Below are 20392 nucleotides of genomic sequence, written 5' to 3' on the forward strand. Positions count from 1 at the left end.
TCAGTAATACTTTAAACTGTAAACTGATGTTACTTTAATATTTTGGTAATATTTGAATTCAATCGCTATTATTTGCTTGGGTGCAGGAAAGTCCTCAGTGAGATTATATGGTCAAATTAGTCATGTTTTCTTACATTGTGCTGAAAAAGCACAAAGATCGTCAAGTCCACAGGAGATATAAAGTTCTGGAAAAGTGCTGAATTTTAAAAGGGTGCCTGTATGGGAACTCTGCAATTAGACAGCCCCAACCAATTAAAACCTCTACCTGGATCAAGCTGCTATAAGCTTTAATCTACCAGAGGGTTCTATTTAGCAGCAGTCTGACATATGAAGACCGTGAGAAGTCATATGTAATTGTCCGTATTGTTCTGGGTTATCTATCCACTGGGTGGGAGCTGGGTTGGGTAACTGAGGCGTCCGCCCTCCTCCCCTCACTGCTTCCAGAGATAAGAGATGAAAAAACCACAAAACACCACCAGTTCACCCTCAGCTTAAGGGAGTCACACTTGCTTACAATGGCTGAGTCAAAGTAGTAAGTACAGCAATAAATTCTGTTTTCCATTAACTGAACATCTAAAGTTTCAGTATTGAGTACAGAGGGATATACGGGAACTTTAGGGCATTAAAAATGTCTTTCAGTGACAAGAAGCTGGCAGATGACAAGAATGGCAGCCTTACGAAGAGCAAAAAGAAGAAAAAGGGGGACGATGCCTGGAGACCACAGGGGCCAAGAGACCCGTTCGCCATGGTTTGTTTTTTTGTGCATGTTTGACTGTGATATTCAATATGTTTTGTTTGTGGACTATGAATATTTGGCCACTGGAAACATTTCGTTTTCAGTGCATTTGTATTCTTGCTGTAGCTGATTTTTCTTTTCTTTGTGACAGTCAAACTTTTACTTCCTTAGGTGGGATATTTGCACAATGACCTGTCCTTTCAATGTCCTGTTCTGTACTAGCTGGATGCTTTGCCAGAGAAGAAGCAGCAGGAGATCCAGAGAGCCCTTCACCTCTTCTCCTTGGAGCCAGGTCTGCCAAAGACCCTGCAGCAGGCCAAAAAACACACCTACTGCTTTTGGGACACGCAACCTGTCCCCAAACTGGGTAATTCGTTGTTCAGAAAATGTCTACATACTCTTAAAAAAGAAAGCACTAACTCAAATAAAAACACTAAACTTTGCCTTCAGTCTGTCAGCTTGAATTCTGGCAGCTGTGGGTTAGCTTAGCTTAGCACAAACTGAAAATTTAAACTAGCTTGTCCAAGTTTGTAGATAGCAAAATCTTTATAAACTTTGGTTTTAGCAGACTGGACAAACAAGGTATTATAAGAAAGGTGGTTTAATAATCAAGGTATTCACTGCAAAAACCCACCTCCTTAATACTAGATAAATACACTTATTTTTGGTGAAGGTTTGCTTAAAACAAGTGAAATTATCTGCCAGTGGGGCAAGTGTTTTTTTCTTAATAACATTTCTTGAAATAAGAACAATATCTAGATTTAAATAAAGCTAAAAATAAGTCTTTTACACTTATTCCAGGCAACAAATCAGAACAATTGAAACTTAAAATAAGATTTAACCACTTATTCTAGGCAACAAATATATAGTTAAATCTTAAAATAAGCCTTACACACTTATTCCAGGCAACCAATCATGGCAATTGAAACCCAAAATAAGCTTTAACCACTTGTTCTAAGCAAAATGTTGAAGAAATTAAATCTGAAAATAGGCATCAAACACTTATTCTAAGGAACAAATCAAGGCAAATAATCTAAAAACTAGTGCACTGCAAAAATTACCCATCTTAAAATAAGTTAAAAAAATAGATTAGTCTAAATCTTCTTAAATTTAGTGAAATAATCTGCCAGTGCAGTAAGATAATTACACTTGATAAGACTTCTCAAAATAAGAAAAATATCTAGGCTTTAGACAAGTAAGAGATATCTTAAAACAAGTTGTGAATTAGCTATTCCAAGAACTCTGTTAAGTCAAATAAAACCAAAATAAGTCTGTAAGTGCTTTTTTTTTTTTCTTTGAGAGAAAAGATCTTAAAACAAGTCCCACTAAACAAGATAATTCTTTTTAATCTTAAAACAGGACAAAGCATGTACACCAAATGAAAGCAGGCAAAGTATACTGTGTACATGACCTTTATTGGAAACAAACTCTCCAAACAGTAACAAATACTTCAGTCAATCATAGTACACAAAAATTTAAAGACACATTGTAAGTGTAACATTGTTATTTTGTATTCCTTTTAGAACTGCTAAACCAGTTAATTATTCAACATATAAAATGTAAAAAGAGCATTTGCAATTTTAAACAGAATTTGCAGAACAGATGTGTTTAAAGAAAGAAAGTACTTTGTATTACATTAATAAGAATAAAAAAAAGAATTCAAGTGTAAATTGCAACTTCAAAACTATCAGGTCCAAACCTTCCAACACAGACCTAAGTTACATCTTGCTCAAACAGCTCTGCATTTCAATAAAAATTCCTACAGCCTGCCATGATTTTTTTGTATGAGCCTGTGGTGTCTTGCTCATAGATATTGTCCTTTAACACTTCAGTCTGAATGACAGAAGCGTTGCCACACATTTAGGATAGGTGAGATGCAGGGTGTAGTAGTATGCCATAAGATACAGCAAACCTTCTCCAAGGACATCTGTGGCAAATGTGGTGATGGGAGTGGTTCCAACTGCAAAAGGACAGCGGGACCCTTCAAAGAGCAGAACAGGGCTGACGCTGGATCTTCTGTTGGCAAAAAGAAAAACAAAGACAAAATTGTACAATGTTTCGGAGAAACTCCAAAGCTATCAGGGTAGTTCAAATACTTAACCACAAGTAGACTTCACTTTATTGATTCCTTTGGGGTGCACCCTTGGGGTGATACATGAATGATGACAACTATAGATCAGATGCGCTACAGACCATATTAATGTTATTTTTCTTTAGATGGACAAATACTGCATAGAAAATCCCAAATATTCATGCCATTGAAAAATGTAATAAATTCTGCCTCATCAGGTTAGGATTATGTCTTTACACACTTTAGGAAATGACAAAGTTACTGCACCTGTGATAGTTAAATATGTAATTATTTCCAATTTCTGTTTTTAATTTCTTTATGATTTTCTTTATTATTTTTATTGAAATTTTTGATCTATCAGTGTTTGTGCCATTTCAGATTTCTGCACACTTTTCCAAATATAAACTACATTGTTGGAGGACTGGCATGGATAAAAAGGCCATATGCCAAATAAACTGTTAAAGTGAAGGCTTTAGGGGCATTATTTGATAACAAATATGAAGAAACCAGACCTGAAGGACAAGAATCAGTGCTTCACTGGCATGTCCCATCTTCTTGGGTGGTGCAGCTCATGATGGGAAGAGAGTTGGTAGTGTCCTGAACAGGGCTATGTTTAAACAGAACAGGAAAGAAAGAACTAAATCAACTTTCAGTTCAATATTCAATATTATTGCCATAATTGTAATCTTTCACTTACAACTGTTGTCACCAGAACTTTTCCGTTTTCGTTTTAAAAAAAAATCCCGTCCACACGTAAACGCAGAAATGAAGGAAAACGCTGCTAGGAACATGCCAAAGCAACAGGTGGCGATATATTCCTAACCATGTAGAAATGTTGGCCAATCAGAAGTCTAGGAGCCTCGGTGGGAAATAGTAAACAAAGATGGGGCATAGAAGCAGAACCGAGTCGTATGTGTGGAGGGACAGTAACTGTGTGTGTATATGTAAGCATTTAAACACTGCAGAGAGTACAATTAACAGTAACAGTATTGTAGAAATTCATTTCACCGAAACAATAACGTGGCGCACAGTGTGACGTCAAAAAAGGCGCACACCTTTGACGCTGCGTTTTCTCCGTTTTCCTCGTCCACACCTAAATGCAAAAACGGAGTTTTCGAAAATATTCACCCTGGCAGGCGTTTTTAGAAATCTTCGTTTTCAGTGACCAAAAACGCCGTTTACGTGTGGACGAAAGGTGCAAACGCATAGAAAAATCTGCGTTTTCAAAAATACCCGGGTACGTGTGGACGTAGCCTTAGATTGTTCAAATATATTATGCTAAATATAGGCAGATTTTTCCACAATGGATATGATAGTAAGAGTTAGTAAACCTCTATTAAAGTCTCCCTCTACAGCCTGTTGTTTCTTAGATTCAGCAATGAAACTGAATTTAAAACAAAACATAGATGACATTCTGTCGCCTCGGCAACCACCAAGATCCCACTGCCTACAGCCATTCAGTAACTCTCATTGGATAGTGTTAATAAATATCTTTCACTAAATATGAAAGTTTTCTACCTGTCCTAGTTTACATCATGAAAGAAGTTATTATGCATGAGAATCTCTAGAATGTCAAATACTTTCCACTAACTAAACAGTCGTCTTCTACTTTGGTTAGGTTTTTTTAACAACCATTTAAAAAAAACATATTTTGCTTTTGTTTTATTTTTTACTGCAATTCCTGTAGAGTAGTTTTTATAGTGTTAATTCAGTATGTGCTACAAAATAAAAGCCTTTCCTTTACAGTAGGTTTTTTAGGCATTTTATTTTGAATTGGTCCAATCATGGCACTTCAAAGGAACAGCACATCAAAGGAACAGCCCGTGACACAGTGGACATTCTACTGGCAAAACCCTTAAATAGGGGAGACATTCAACCAACTTTAGTGGATCTCGGATGGCAGAAACACAAAACAACCTGGTTGTTAAAACAAAGATAAGGCAGACGCAGAGAAACGCTGACGCATTTACAATGGCAGAAGCACAAACGGAAATGGTCATCACACCAAAAATAACAATCTTGCAAAGGCCAAAACCTGAGCTTGAAAAATCCGGAAGACCAAATCCTGAAAAGTCCTGTGGCACAACCACAAAAGGAAATGGTTGTGAAACCAAAGAAACAAAAAAAGCAAAAAGAGAAAAGAGTGGCTGAAGAACCAAGAAGACCAATTACTCGGGCATATGCCCGGGCTCTTCTTGAAGCTCAAAACAGCATGGGTGATGGAGCAAACCCAAAAAATGAAGAAATGCAAGAAAACACTGAAGCCACTTCTGAAAGGGAAAACCCTGAATCCCTCACCATTTCAAATGCAAAGGAGGACATGAATATGGAGAGAGAGGGAAATGTGAAGAACCCCAGCAGACCAAACCCTGGGCCTAATGGAGGGACTTGGCAATATCAACCCAGTCCCACATTTAGACCCCAGTTTAATCCATGGTACGAGATTGCTGCTCTCAGACAGCAACTGGAAGCCTCCCAATACCATCAGAATGCCCTTTACTGGAACATGGTAGCTGCAAACAAGAGGGCCTCTTATCACCAGTTTCAGGTGAACAAACTTCATGCACAAATGCACGAGAACAAGAGAAGTCATGAGGAAACAGTTAAAGACCTCATAGAGCAGCTGGAGGAGGCTTCTAGTAATAAGCCGAATGACATCAGTGGGACAGAGGCCTTCACAAAAGACAGTGAAGCTATTGTCAAACTGGATGAGGTGATGGTTTCCCTGCAGGAACAAATCAGCCACCATACCACAGAGCAGTGTGTGGAGTCTGCCACTCCAACCACAGAGGCTTCACACACAGACTCTGTAGGACTGAAGACCTCTAAGGAGGCTGAATTTGAGGTCCAATGTAGGAATCAACAAGAGCAGATTGAGATGCTCCAGAAACAGCTCCTAGCAGCTCAAAATCAGCTCAAAGAACAGGCCATTAAACATAGGCAGGAGCAGGAGACACTCAACAGAGAAATTAGTGACCTCAAATCGCAGCTCTTCTCCAACAAATCCCTTCATGATTTGAAGGTTAAGACTCTTGAGCTAGAGCTGGAAGAAGCCAAAGCTTCCTCACTTAAAATCCCACAGCAGCAAAATGAACAAAATTCCACCGCTGCAAATGAAATGCACAAATGTGAGCCTCTGAAAGAAAAAGACACTGGAGAACAGGAGAAGATGGAAAAAGAGGACTCACTACCATCCACTGCAATGTCTCTGCAGGAGCCTCTGGAAGAAAAAGGCACCACAGAACAACAGAAGATAGAAAAAGAAGAGTCAGCTGCATTCTCTGTACAGGTGCAAAAACTACGAGACGAACAGAAAATGCTCACTGCCAAGGTGGCTGAAGTTAAGAGCCTGCCGGAGACACTGCCAATTAAGAAGAAGAAGAAGAAGCGGAACAGGCTGCATCCCCAATTTCACCTAATCGGTCTCAACATCACGTCCTAAAAATCATAATTATATACAACTAAATTGTCAGTGAACATTTGAACCCCACTCGGTCGAGACAGAAGGCCACCCCTTCCTGAGCCCGGTTCTGTCAGAGGTTTCTTCCTATTAAGAGGGAGTTTTTCCTCTCCACTGTCGCCAAGTGCTTGCTCATAGGGGATTTGGGGGCTTTTTTTTTAACACCAACCACTGATAAGCTCACTGACATCAAATTTAGGACTCAGCAAATATGGAAATGGATGATTCGTCATCAAGTGAGGAATCATCCATTTAAAACATATTTGCTGAGTCATATTTAGTTGTATATAAATATGATTTCAGAGGTACTAAGGCCAATCACAGACTAATTTGGACAATTGTGAAAAAAATAAATTGGAAAAAAAAAAATAATAATAGTTGTGTCATTGTTTCATATAGATTTCAAATAACATACCATTTGATGTCAACATAGTTTTGTTACATATGCAGTGCTTGTGGTCTTATATCCTTATGATCCTGTTCATTTGATGAGTACATCCTTCTGCCTTGCTTCACATATTTACCGCTGCTTGGCTAGCTTTAATCATGCTAGCATCAGCACAGGTAGAAACAGATACACATCAGAGACATCACATGTAGCTTGTGTTTATGTTCAGAGTGACATCTGATTTAAAAGCAGGGAGCAAAGCACTTAGCAGCATATCAGTCAGCACAGAAAACAAATGCCATAAATGTCATCAATTAGGCTGGAATAATTTGCTTGTAGTGGGTTGTATTGTAAGTGCTTTACATTTCAGCATGACATCCTGTATGTGTCCAACATTGAGGACATTCTAAGAAAAGCTGGTCATTTTCTTAGAATGGAGCTAAAGATAAAACCAAAACAAAACCAAACTTTCATAAGAAATCTTTATTCTGCAATAAGGGACATTAAAAACCTAATAATGTTATCATTAAAAATATTAAAATGTGAAGTAATCATCATTTTTGCACAAAATCAAAATAATCTGTTTATGCAGTACCAGGTGCTGTAATCTTTTCCACTCTGTTATGCTCAATCGCTGCATCTTCATGTAAGACACGTTTGTTTGTGTGATCTTTAAAGCTGTTCTTCTAAAAAGTTATGCAATCTAGGATTTGGAATGCTGATTGCTTCAAGCTGCAGCAAGATGTATTTTTGATACATTCAGCCGTGCGTATTTTATACTGTAATTATTCCTGTTAAGAGTATCTGGAATATGCACTTCTTACAGTGGCCATGTTACACAGTACCCTGCTCAAATGTAGGTAATGTTAGACATGATTCTCCTGGAATTAGTACTGTTAAAGTTGACTTACTGACCCGCTGCTGTGTCAATAAAAGTGCAAAAACTAAGAATGCTTCTGGTGTCTTGCTTTAAGATAAAGTCCCATATTTTTTGTAGCTTTTTGAACAGATGGCATCTTATTCTCAGCAATTTTTTCTAATTATTGATCTCAGAGTTGAGATTTGATTCTTATATTTAGCTCAATCAAGAAAGAAACAAATCAGACTCTTTCCTTGTAATAAGTCAAATTTTCTTCAATTAAGCATAAATTTTAGACAGTTTTGTCTAGTTAAAAGGCACTGATTCATTTGCTAGTTTTAACAATTCTATTCAAGCAACTTTTGCTTGTCAGGTTTAAGAATATTTGGCTTGTTTCAAGTATAACTGTTTTTGCAGTGTTTATGGAGCATTAGCTAACCCATCATGATTGGGTTACCGGTTTCTGTGTCCAGTCTCTATGCTAATCTGTAAGCTAACTGGCGATATACAGTTAAGGACATAGTGGAGTCAGAGTCTTGTTCACCACCAGGAAACTCCCATGGTTGCAAAAATAACTCCAGTTACAAAGGACTCAATAGGAAAACAATAATTCCATGTACATGAAAGTATAGTGACTGTCTTCTGCTGAGTTCACAGTCGCACTTGCTAGTTTTCAAGCCCTACTGAATAGATTTGAATGTTGATTTTTCAAAGTATGACCCATAGCTGATTCAAAAACGGAGTTATAAGTAAATGAAACTGGCTATACAGAAGGAAGCCTTGTTAATGGTTTCCAGCCTAGCACAGAAAACTGTGCAGTGGTTGTGACGTCTGGTTGTAATACTGGTGTAATACTCTTCGGTTTGTTTCAAATTAACATATAAAGTGTGTATGTTTGAATGACCACCAAACCCATCTTAAAACAGCCAAAGTTTTATTTACTCGTCCAATCTGGCTACACTTTATTCACTACAGCATTAGTGCGCAGTGTCCTTGGGGTTGTCAGTAAGTTCCACCCTTCACTCATTAAGTCTGGATTTGAAACAAAGATGGAGGGAGCCATAATCAAAGTTTCATGATGGGGCTTTGCTAACCAATTTGGGGTGGTGCTAAGTCTATCTTTTACATACAGGCTAGACTGGCTGCTCACTAAAGTCTGTATAGAAGGATAGGAGTAGTTTTGGTCCTCTCAGTTTGTCGGTACACTGTAAGAAATATTTAATTTTGCAATTCTGTGAATATTTCATATATAATCTTTCGCACTGTATTGGTGCATTCTTACACAGCAAAACGTATCACAGCTACACGTATGGATTGTTAGTGGGCAAGACACAGGACCTCTTCATTTTTCTTTTCTTCCACTGTTTCTGGCATCTGTTTGATACTGCATTCTCATTATATATATATATATATATATATATATATATATATATATATATATATATATATATATATTTTTAATTGTCTTAGTTGCATATTATTTTATGCTCAGCTGACCTTCCTTTTGCTTTTACATATGATAAGAAGTCCTGAAACACTGTCTTTGTGTTGGCCTTTTAAAAATATATTGTAAGTTTATAGTATATAGTATAAAAAGTGCATTTGTACATCACTCCTTCATTCACTTATACTGAGAATAGTGTTATCTGAATGTCATTCGATGCAGACATGTCTATTTCTCTGCCCTCAGGTGACAGCATTACAACTCATGGCCCAATAGTAGAGGGTGAGGCAAGTATCCGGAAGGAGCCCTACTCACTACCTCAGGGCTTCTCCTGGGATACTCTGGACCTGAGCAGCCCTCCAGTGGTAAGTTATTTATTGTAGGTTGTCGTATGCAATAACAGAAAATATATGACAGTCTTTTTCTAGCATTTCAGAAGTAAAGGACCAACTTCTTAGCGTATGGTTCAGGAAAATAAAATGCTATTTAAAATAAAGTGAATCCAATTCAGCTGTTTTCCATCATTTCAGTTGAAAGAACTATGCAGTCTACTAAATGAGAACTACATGGAAGAAGATGATAACATGACCAGATTTGACTTCTCTCTGGAATATCTGCAGTGGTAAGCTCCAAAAAGATGTAGTGCCTTTTGATGTCTACTTTTTAGCATTAATACCTTTTAAAACCTCTTATCTAATAGAGAAACACACAGACATACACACACATACGGCTCAGGCATAGTTCATAGATTTTTACAGATTCACAGCTGGACTCTGCTTAGTGTAATCACAGTGCTTTGCTTTCAGCCTCTGCGTTACACCGAATTAAAACACTAAATGTCTTTAAAGGACATTTTCTCTTTTTTTGACTACTCAACCTGACCTAACACATCATATCTTTAACAAGCCTCTGCTTTAATGTCGTCACTGCTGTTTTGTTTTTTTTGTTCTGTTCTGGGTTTTTTGGCAGTGATCTCCATAAAGCAGTACCTTCGGGGCTACTTGCATCAAAATATAATAACATTTACTTTGAAATGAATAATTAGCGCTATCTTTCCAGGAATTGGCACAAGTGTTTGGCCCTGAGTTTGAAAAAACTGCTGCATTCATTCAGCCTCTGAATTCACATCATGCTGAGTTCTTTCTTTTTTTTCAGAGTGTAGTGAACTATGTCTATATGAAATGAGTGTTGTGCTGCAAACAGCATTATTTGTTTTCTCTTAAGGGCTCTACAGCCTCCTAACTGGGTGGCTCACTGGCACTGCGGTGTGAGAGTAGACGCCAATAAGAAGTTAGTCGGCTTCATCGCTGCTGTTCCTGCAGATGTTCGCATTTATGAGATGTGAGTAGCTCATAAATATATGCAAAGATGTGTGTTTGTGTGAAGTCTGATGAGTGATGCCCACATTCAGAGCACGTAACCGTGGCAATTTCCTCGTGAACATCTCAAAGCTGGGACTCAAAATGTTTCTGCAGGGAGAGGCGGGTGGTACAGGTCAAATTCCTGTGTGTTCATAAGAAGCTCCGCCTCAAGCGAATGACTCCAGTGCTGATCCGAGAGCTCGCCAGACGGGTCAACCAGCAGGGACTCTGCCAGGCTGTCTACACCACTGGCATAGTACTGCCCACACCAATAAGCTCCTGCAGGTAGTAGCTGCCACACATAGTTGAGTCACAATTTAAAGGCAAAGGAAAGCGATACATATGAGCTTTGCACGGTGCAAAAGGGAATAAAATCAGCACCTTTTTGTCACGTTGCCATGGATGCCAGACTCTTCCGCCTTTATCTACAATAACTAATTATACATTTAGGTGTTTGTGTATGCTTCACTTAGGTTACATTTCGTGTTTTATTTATGAAGGAACGTCTCTGTCAAATAAATCCTTTTAGACTTTGGCATCGCCCACTGAATCCTCGTAAGCTGATGGAGGTCAACCACCCAGCACTGAGACAGAGCATGAACCTGCAGAGAGCTCTGAAGTTCAACCGCTTACCTGAGGTTAGTCTGTGCCGCCATCTAGAGACAGAAGTTTACTGCTGCATGTTGCTACTGCAGCACTTCTCCAAAACATTTCTCCTGTTTTCATTCACCTCGCTTGAATTTTTTCCAAGGTGACAAAAGTACAAGGTCTGCGCCCTATGACCAGAGAAGATATCCCGGGGATACATTCACTACTCCAGACAAACTTCTGCAAGTCTCACTTCAGCCCTATCTTGTCCGTGCAAGACGTAGAGCATCTGTTGCTGCCGAGGGAGAATGTGATCGACACCTATGTGGTCGAGGTCTGACCTCACTGTATCTCTACTTTAAATTATATCGAAGAAGGAAAAAAACTTTCTTCACTGGGTGTTTTGTTTTTTTTTGTGGGGGGGAATTTAAAATGATATTATGCTGTAGTCATTAAAAATGTATTTGCCTCCTCTCCTCCCACACAGGGTGATGGTGCCCTGACAGATATAGTGAGTTTCTATAGCTTCTCCTCAAGAGTTCTGAATCACCCAGTACACACAAGCCTCAGAGGAGCTCGCCTCCTTTATGTTGTCTCTACTAGAACGAAGCTGGTCGACCTCATGGAGGACACCCTGGTCCTGGCAAAGTCTGTGAGTGTGCCACTGTAAAAACTTAATTCATATAAAGCATGGGAGCCAGGGATCCTGTACAGAGACCAAAGTACATCCTCATATTCATTACCCTAGTCTCAGGTCTCTGGTTGGGTGGGGGTTGGAGCCTATCCCAGCTGTTGTAGAGCAAAAGGTGGAGTAATGCCTAGATAGGTTGCTAGTGTGTTGCAGGGCTAACTATTCACACTCCCATTCACACCTAAAGCCACTTTATATCACCATTTATCATCTAAAAACTGAATAATGTGGCATTATGTTTCACTCCACTTCATATATTATGCAGTTAAGTTATCAATATACTCAAAAAATCTGACATAGACCAAAACACTGACCAACAATAGAATTTTTGACTTAATTCTTGTAAGCTGTGTATATTTGATTTTGTGTATATAATGGTCACGTTATTGTTTTTCGTCCCCTCGCTAACAGAAAGGTTTTGACGTCTTCTCTGCCATCGATGTGATGGACAACAAGAGTTTCCTGGAGAAGCTCAAGTTCAGTGTCAGTGACCAGAATGTTCATTACTACTTGTACAACTGGATGTGTCCTAATATGAGCCCAGACAAGGTATTCAGTGCATTAATGTTGCAATCAGTTATTACTGTCATTACATGCAATCCGCTTGGTCCACCACTTTATTGTCTAATCTTGGGTCAAAGCACTGATGAGTGTTGTTTTGGGTCAGATTGTGGGTTCAGTGCATCGACTGTAAAGAAAAGTGGGACAGAATTCCTCCACGGTGATGTGACAAGTTATATAGAAAACCACTACTGCAGGTTGTTGCTGCTCAAAGTAGTTCCACATGCTATTTAATCATTGGGTATACATAGTTTTTTACAGGACCCAATAAATTCCTGTGCTTCCAAATGCCTTAAATGTACATTTTTTTTAAAGACTAATTGAAGGTGACTACTATGACTTCAAGTAGAGGTCAGATTATAGCGAGGACAATGAGAAAATGATGCTACGTCTCACTTGATTTAACACTTTGTTGAATACTTTTTGAATTAGTTTATGGCCTCAAATCAAGTTTCGAGACAGGTTTATTATAACATGATGTTTATTTTATAAATTATAATCCCATTTAGATTAAAATAGACAATAAATGGAAGTATGATTCTGGCTGTGAATACTTTGTGTTTGACAAGTTGCTATGTTATGAGTTGACATCCCTTTTGTCATGTCAGGTTTAAAAAGTAAATAAATAAAATAGCAATGTCAGAAACTGCTCAAAAATGTTTGTGAGTGCACCCTGTAAGGTTCAGTGTGGGTGTCTTCTGTCCTTGGTAGCTGTTGCTCATCAGTAATTCATATAATGGATGTTTGCTTCACAGGTTGGCTTTGTGTTCCCCAACTGACCTGCTACTGGAAGAGGGCAGAGTGGCAGAGTGGTGGAGGATGAAAGGGCTTTCAGGAGACTGGACGTCAAACTGCATCAGTATCAGCAAAGGGGAATTTGGGGTTTTGGGGGGAAAAAACTGCAAAACACGTGTATTCAAAAATCAAGAAGAGGAATAAAGGCTGAATTAAATTTCTAGATGCATGTCTGATCTTTATGGCAGTTCATTGGGTCCAGTTTTTCAGTAACAGGGACGAATTGTTTTTGACGTAATGGAGAATTAAGTGAGCAAATTTGAATTTGTGCAGTTCGGTAGATAGATCCTGTACATCCTAACACCAGTGTGTGTGTGTGTGTGTGTGTGTGTGTGTGTGTGTGTGTGGGCTCAAAATGTGGTCATAAATATTTTGTACTTGTAAATCAGGATTTGTATGTGTAAAAAAGATTTGTGTGCAGTTTGAAGCTGGAGGATCTCTATATAAATATCCGATAGAAGCTAGGTCCCCTAACTTTCAGCAGCTGTTGAAAGGATAAAGTTGTGGTATGTCAGTGGTTAGAAATACCATTATTACTTTAGGATTAGTTTAACACAAAGTCAGGGCTGACCCGGGACCATTGCTGTGAGTCACAGTGCGCAGCATAAAGGTCCTTTATGTCCTCTACAAGAGTTTGGTTTTTTTTGCTAGTTCTTTAATGTTCAATAAAAACATGTATGCTAATTCATAACGAAGAAAGCTTTGCAGTGAAGACTGTCATTTCCAAAACACGGGGTCTGCAGCGCTGTTGAAAAGGCTGTGGAAGTCCCTGTATTAAGCACGTAAACCTGTGACACAAAAATCACCAAACTCAGATGAGACTGCTGGGTTGGCATGTAAAAGGGCATTTATTCCCTTCAAGGACCTGCAGTTCAAAAAAGCGCCCCTCCGACAGCCAAACCCATCTGTTCTCTGATTGGATTGTTACATTTGTGATTGACATGATATTGACCAATCAGATGAAAGGAAGAAAAATAGGGTCAAAATTTGTACTTATAACTTGCAGGGGTTTTTTTTGGCTAAGTCCACACACAAATCTTTTTTACGCACACACAAATTCTTTTTACACATACAAATCCTGATTTACAAGTACAAAATATTTATGACCACATTTTGAGCCCATATGTCTTCTTATCTGCTCTTGCTATTCACTTTAAGTTTCCAAGTACACCATAACAGGAATGAAGCCATTCAAGTTAAATCTCAACTAGGCATGATTTGTTCCAGAAGTGTGAAAGTGAAACATTAATGAGCATTAATGTTTAATGGGGGGGGGGGGGGGTTCTCTGTAGGGCTAACAGTCAGCAAAATGCTGTAAAGTGAATAATGCTCTCACAATCTATAAATCTGTATCTATCCCACAGCAGGAAGTTTTATTTTCTGTCAACATCTTAGACATTCTGGAAATCAAGTGCTGACCGCATTGCTTCAGAATAACCTGTTTGTAACCTGTTTGTTATGTTTGATGACAAAAAGACAAATTACACATATTAAATTTTTGTTTTACTTTCTCTCCTGAAAGACAGTACAGTGTAAAAGCTGTTCATTGTACATAGGTTTTAAGCATTCCCTCATTTTTCTAAATATATTGTGCCTTCACTTGAGAACTACTGCTCAGGTGGCCTTGAATGAAGGAACTGAATTTATTTTTTCTTGCTTTCGGTTTGTTTGTTAAGCCTCTTAACTCCAACCTATGAATCATTTAAGCATGAAGACATACCTAACTGAAGGGACAAACCACAGTTGTGTATGCACAAAACAACTTAGCAAAGACCTTATTTTAAATTGTGTCTTCAGGCACTTTGCTTCTAGGAGCCTGTTGCAAAACACATAATTTGTTCCCAATTCTTTACTGGAATCTATGAAAAATGCCAATTTCTGCACCAACAAGGTCAAAGCTGTTAGCTTGGCATAAACCGGACAAATGGAGGACAAAGGAAGAAACTGCATATAAACCTACATGTCCTTAAGAAAGAGGGAAAAAAATCCAGCAAAGACCTGACACAGGACCTGAGAGATGCATCTGGCTCTGCAGATGTTCAGTCAACTATTCACTGAAATCTCATCAGAAATGGTCTCAGTGGAAGGGTGGCTGTCAAGAAGCCAGTCTTAAGAAAGAGAGACAGGAAGAAAAAGCAAAGATATGCCACATTACACAATAACTGGACTGAAAATCAGGGGCAAAAGGTCTTACGTGCTCAATCCAAATGAAAAATTTCTGGTTCAAATCATGGTTGACATTGGGGTCAGAAGAATGAGGTCAAAAGAAAGGTACAACAGTCAGTGCCATCTGTAAAACATGATGGAGGCTCTGTCATGGTTTGGGGCTGGAGTAGCATCACACCCTGATCCACAATGCGAGACCATCTGGAAAACATCTTATTTGCAACAGCTTCACTTTCAACATGACAAAGATCCCAAACACACTGCCAATGAGGAAAAACACACAGTGGAACACTGTCAGTCATGGATCAACTCCCCAGAGCCTAGACTACGTACATAAATTACAAGAAAACTTGCCTATGATAGTTCAGACTGTGTTGAAGAATAAAGGTGTTCATTCCAAATTCTGACTTTCAAGCTCTTAGAGTTTTTCAGACTAAGTTGTTGCCTTAGATGCTGTATTACGATGTGTATTTGCACATGTTTTTGCACCTATTTCTCATTTCCCTTGCAAAATATAAAGAAATGAAGACTATTTCACAGTGCTGTACCTACAGTGCATATCAATGAACAGCAGGGTGCGCTGCAAGATATCAAAGCGAGCCTTCGCTTAATGAGCAGCCAAAGAGGCAGATATAGAACTCACCTGCTTTGCATTATGTGGTTGCATGTGTAAGAAAATCTGTAACATATAAGGAAGCAGTGACAGTGACACACAAAGAGAATGTGGGAGTTTGTTTTTAAAGATTAAGCAGGTCAGGCTCACACGTGTTTCATTAAAGACCCCCCCCCCCCATTTTTTTGTTAATGGATCGATAAATAGGGTTAAAGCTTTCAGCCCCTCACTAACAGATCATAGACTTTGCCACTGGCTTAACTATTGTTTTTATTTTTCATCAGTGCGGTACAATGCGGTGTATCAAGCAGCACAAACAAGAAATGCCCAAATAAGGAATACACATAATGTAGTCATGTAGAGCTTTTGGTATTTACTAAATTTAAGTTCTTGGTGTATAATTACTTTTATTTTCTTACTGTACACACACACACACACACACACACACACAGTCGTAATTTACACATTACATCCAGGAAAATGGGCGTTTACTGGGAAGACGCGAACGCACCGCCGTTTGGTTTCACCCAATCAGAGACGAGAAAGCATTTTAAGTTTGAAGCGACTCGACCTGCTTCCAGTAGCTGCTATCACAGCTTTTTCTCTCTCTGCATACTGACCAGGCAGGACTCCGCCGTGCTGACCCCTCAGTTTCGGTAAAGGGTGGTCATGGAGAGCCTATCTGTCTTCTGAAGAAGGCAAGTGCTGACTCATTGCTCACTTTGCTTTCATGCCGTCTGTCGTGGAGGACTCGCTCTTGCCGGTGAAACGCTATCTTGACGGCTTGAACTACGTGCTCAGGTTAACGTTAGTGTTGCCACCAAACTTTCCAAAACAGAGCTAGTGTTTGAACAGCTGTATCACAGAGGGGCTCTTTTATATCTCGGCGTGTATGTGGTTGTTTGCTGGCGCTTAAGGAGACCTCCACGGTGGGTCTCAGGTATGTTTACAAGTTAGGGGGTTATTTTTTCCCCCTTTTTTTGCAATGAGCGTGTTGTTACGGTGTAACAAACTCCGGTGCTGTCACTCTGGATGTTTGAAGGCATTAGCATAAACTGTGCACTTCCTGTGAACAATTTCAAGCATTTAATGGCTGTTTGAGGAAATGCTCATCTCTGATAGTCGTGCATTTTTGTATATGAAAAAAAAAAATGTTGCGCACAAGGATATGATGCATGCATTGTGTCGAAACGCTCATTGGTAGTCGGCTGTCATCGCCTTTTTCATGTTTAGCCTCGTATTTTACTCAGTGTGAGTAAAATGTTGCTTTTTATAACACCAGCTTAAACATTAAACACTACCGGCTTGTTCCCTTTAACTGTATTCAATGAACAAACCGACTCCAAACGCTCCTTTCCATCTATAGGTTTTTTTCCCTGTTAAGGCAGTCCAAGTGTGACATATCAAATTGCATGTTAAAGTTAGCTGGTTTTATTCTTCCACTCACTCTTTTACTTAGGTTTCGGCAAATTAGTAAGCAGAGAGTTGTTGAGCTCACTTTCCACAGAGGGGAACTAACCCTGGGTGCAGTGAGTGAACATTTGAGGCCTATTCTACAAAACCACCTGTGAAAACAAAGTGATAAAAAAAAGACAGAGAGAGAGAGCGATAAAAATGAAAAGGCTTCAGGGCCCACTGCTGTTACAGTAATGTCACTCCAGCTGGCACATAATAGTTTGGAATCAGAGTCGTGTTTATCTGTGTCAGGCTACCATGGCTGTGCAAATACTCGCAGACTGCTGGGGAGGTGTGTATGATTGCCTTTGAAGTATGTTTTTCTTTTTTTGATCATATGATTGGGTCTGGTTCTTGTCACATGCCACGAAGCAAATTCAAATATTTAAGTTCAAAATGTTGTCATTTTTGGGGGCTTTTAAAGGAAAGGTGACCCTAGAGTTGATTACAGTCAGTTTACTTGTTTTTTATCTGTCAAAAAAAGGGTTTGATGTATGATTTCAAGAGTTGCTGTTACTTTTTCTGAAATGATGAATAGAACTAAAGTTGTTTTTTTTCTTTTTTCTATTTTTTATCCCAGGGGTACTGTATTTAAGGCTTGACTGTAATTTTTCCATTGTAAGGCATTTCAGTGGCTTGTGTCACAACAGGGTTCTCAGGACCATCATGAGCCAGCTGGTGTTGAGCAACACAGGGAAAAAACCCTGATGCATGCCTTGATAAGATGTACTATGTGCTGTGTGTCAGGCGCAGAGCAGGATGGCACATGTTAAAGCATTGCTCTTAATCTAATGTGTAACGGGTCCTGTTTCTCTGTGGGAATATACAAACCCAACAATGAAAAGGTTGAAATGCTGTGCAGAATCTAAATAAAAGAAAAATGCAATGATTTTCAAATCCCATAAACCCATACCTTATTCACCATAGAACATAGGAAACACATCTAATGTTTATATTGATAAAATGTACTGATTTTTTTCTTTTGGGGGGGGGGGGTTACCAGTTTTACCAGTTTTACCAGGTATGTCTGATATAGGATTTTACTGGCCTGTTGCTATTTAACCTAATTAGCTGCAAAGTGTTCCTTGAGCTATTTTTTTCTTTTTTTATAGCTCCAATTACTTTTCCAGCCTTTTGGTGCCTCAATTCTAAGTTTGTTTGAGACATGTTGATGCAATCAAATTCAAAATGAGCAATTTTTTTTTTTTTTTGTGAAATAGTAAAAATGTCTCACATTAATCATTTGATTTTTTTTTTTGTTTGTTTTTTATTGTGAATAAAATATGGGTTTATGAGACCAGCAAACAATGCATCCTGCTTTTATTTACAGTTCCTGTCTCTCATCTGCATAGTGCTGCTGCACATTACCTGCCTTTTCTTTGAGCCATGCAAAGACCATAAACAAAGGGAGACAGAGACTCCATTGTTTTCAAGCAAAAGTGAGTGTTTTGTGGTGGCATTGGGAGGTATTATCATTCATCCCAACACCTCCTGTCAGTCTTGGGGTGGTAACGGATTGTCCCTGCAGGGATCTTGTTACTCAACACTAGTGGAGAAGTGTGCCGTGGATGAGGGCTTTTGCTGCACAGACTTGTTTTGTTCAGTTCTAGAAAACTCAATCCCTGGATCATTGCCATCACAAGAAAACAATAACAAGGTGTACGAGGCTCTTAATCATGGGCCAGTTCCCTGGAATCATCCCGTAGAACCAAAGACCGTGGGACATTGCCCTGCTACTTGGTGGCTGCGCATTTCTTTCCTTGTTCTTTTTTTTTTTTTTTTTTTTTTTTTCCTGCTATCAGAGAAATTTCCCACTTGTTTGCACGCAACAGATGGGTTGAAGACCAGTCATTAAGGCTTGTTCTGCATTTTTGTGAACACTCTGTCAAAATCTTTTTTTGGTGTGTGCACCTCCCATAGAGCGTTGCTTTGCTTAAAAGTCATTAAGGGATGTTTACAAAAAAAAAAAAAAAAAAAAGTAAAATTAGAGCTGTCAGTTGGGTTGAGTTGAGCAATGAATGTTTTAACAAGACTCTAAAGGCAAAGTACCAAAACAAGTACACCAAGATTTCCACATTAATTTAAAAAAAAAAAAAACAACCGACTAAAATCACATTGCTTTGTATTTCAGTTCTCCAAGGAGTCTGACTTTCTTGCAATTCTTTAAAGTGATCTTGAGCAATAGTTCTCCAGGTTTTCTGAAGGTCTTCTTGACATCGACGGCTTTTTCACTTATTTTCGGTCCAGTCCTTTCAGAGAAATGTTTTTCTGTTTTTCTTGTTTGCTGTGAATCATTCAAGCATAAAAAAAGGCAGCAAACTCAAGATATGAACCAGTGTTGTCTACTCATAGCAGACACCTTAGTAGAGTTTTAAATGATATCTTTAGGCATTTAGTTTCACTTCAAAGAAGATCGATGTTTTGTTTTTTTTTTGTTTTTTTTTTAAGTTTAATCTGTGAAAAATGTCAGTTCACACAGTTTAAAATGCATAAAATAGTAATTTTGCACCAATGTGCTCATTCCCAAAGAGCTGTTAACCAAAAACCTGGCAAGCCTTGGCATGGTGTGCAGTGTTCGTGCTGTGGCTGATATAAAAACCAGCAGATGAACACTGTTTGAAAGGGATGTCTTTAAGGAATTAGAAAAAAATCTGACACAGGACCTGAGAGATGCATTTGGGCCTTTAGTTCATCTGAAGCCTCATCAGAAATGATCTCAGTGGAAAGGTGGCTATCAAGAAGCCATTCTTAAGGAAGGCAATAAAGGAGAAAAGGCTGAGGTATTCCAAATTAAACAAGAACTGGACTGAAGATCAGCGGCTGCAGGTCTTGTGGTATGATGACTCCAAATGGGAGATTTATGGTTCAGATCGTTGTCAGTATGTAAGGAGGAGTTTGGGAGAGAGTTATAACAGTGAGCGTTTACAGCCATGGTGAAAACTCTGTTGGGTTTAGAGCCAATTTTCATGGGGATCTTGTCAAAATTGGTGGAATTATGAAAACTGCCAGACCTTAATCCATCATGCAGTACCATCTGGAAGGGTCTCATTGGCAACAGTTTCATATACCATGACAATGACCCCAAACACACTGGCAATGCACTAAATGGATATCTGGATAGAAGAATACACAACAAAGCAGTATCAGTCATGGATTGGCCTCCCCAGAGCCCAGACCTTAAAATTATTGAAGCAGTGTAGGATC

General features: G+C 38.9%; 2 protein-coding genes across 3 annotated transcripts in view; both read left to right on the top strand.

The window, feature by feature from the left end:
• The first annotated feature begins 400 nt into the window (after window positions 1–400).
• On the top strand, window positions 401–13117 carry LOC116311527 (glycylpeptide N-tetradecanoyltransferase 2-like). Its single transcript, XM_031728664.2, has 12 exons — window positions 401–532; window positions 640–748; window positions 959–1103; window positions 9205–9323; window positions 9489–9580; window positions 10183–10299; window positions 10434–10604; window positions 10849–10957; window positions 11071–11241; window positions 11395–11559; window positions 12010–12147; window positions 12915–13117. Exons 1-12 carry the CDS (start codon window positions 516–518, stop codon window positions 12936–12938), a joined length of 1377 nt encoding a protein of 458 aa, XP_031584524.1. The 5' UTR covers window positions 401–515; the 3' UTR covers window positions 12939–13117.
• Window positions 13118–16289: 3172 nt separating this feature from the next.
• svild (supervillin d) overlaps window positions 16290–20392 on the top strand; it is a 47902-nt gene continuing 43799 nt past the window's right edge. The window contains exon 1 of one of the 2 annotated variants that reach the window (XM_031728667.2): window positions 16290–16431. The gene's annotated coding sequence lies outside the window, so the exon portion shown is untranslated. Of the gene's footprint in view, window positions 16432–16487; window positions 16674–20392 lie in introns of those variants that run through there. The other variant, XM_039616275.1, reaches the window with a different exon arrangement.

Source organism: Oreochromis aureus, linkage group 8 (assembly GCF_013358895.1).
Source record: "Oreochromis aureus strain Israel breed Guangdong linkage group 8, ZZ_aureus, whole genome shotgun sequence".
In the NCBI taxonomy this organism is placed as follows: domain Eukaryota; kingdom Metazoa; phylum Chordata; class Actinopteri; order Cichliformes; family Cichlidae; genus Oreochromis; species Oreochromis aureus.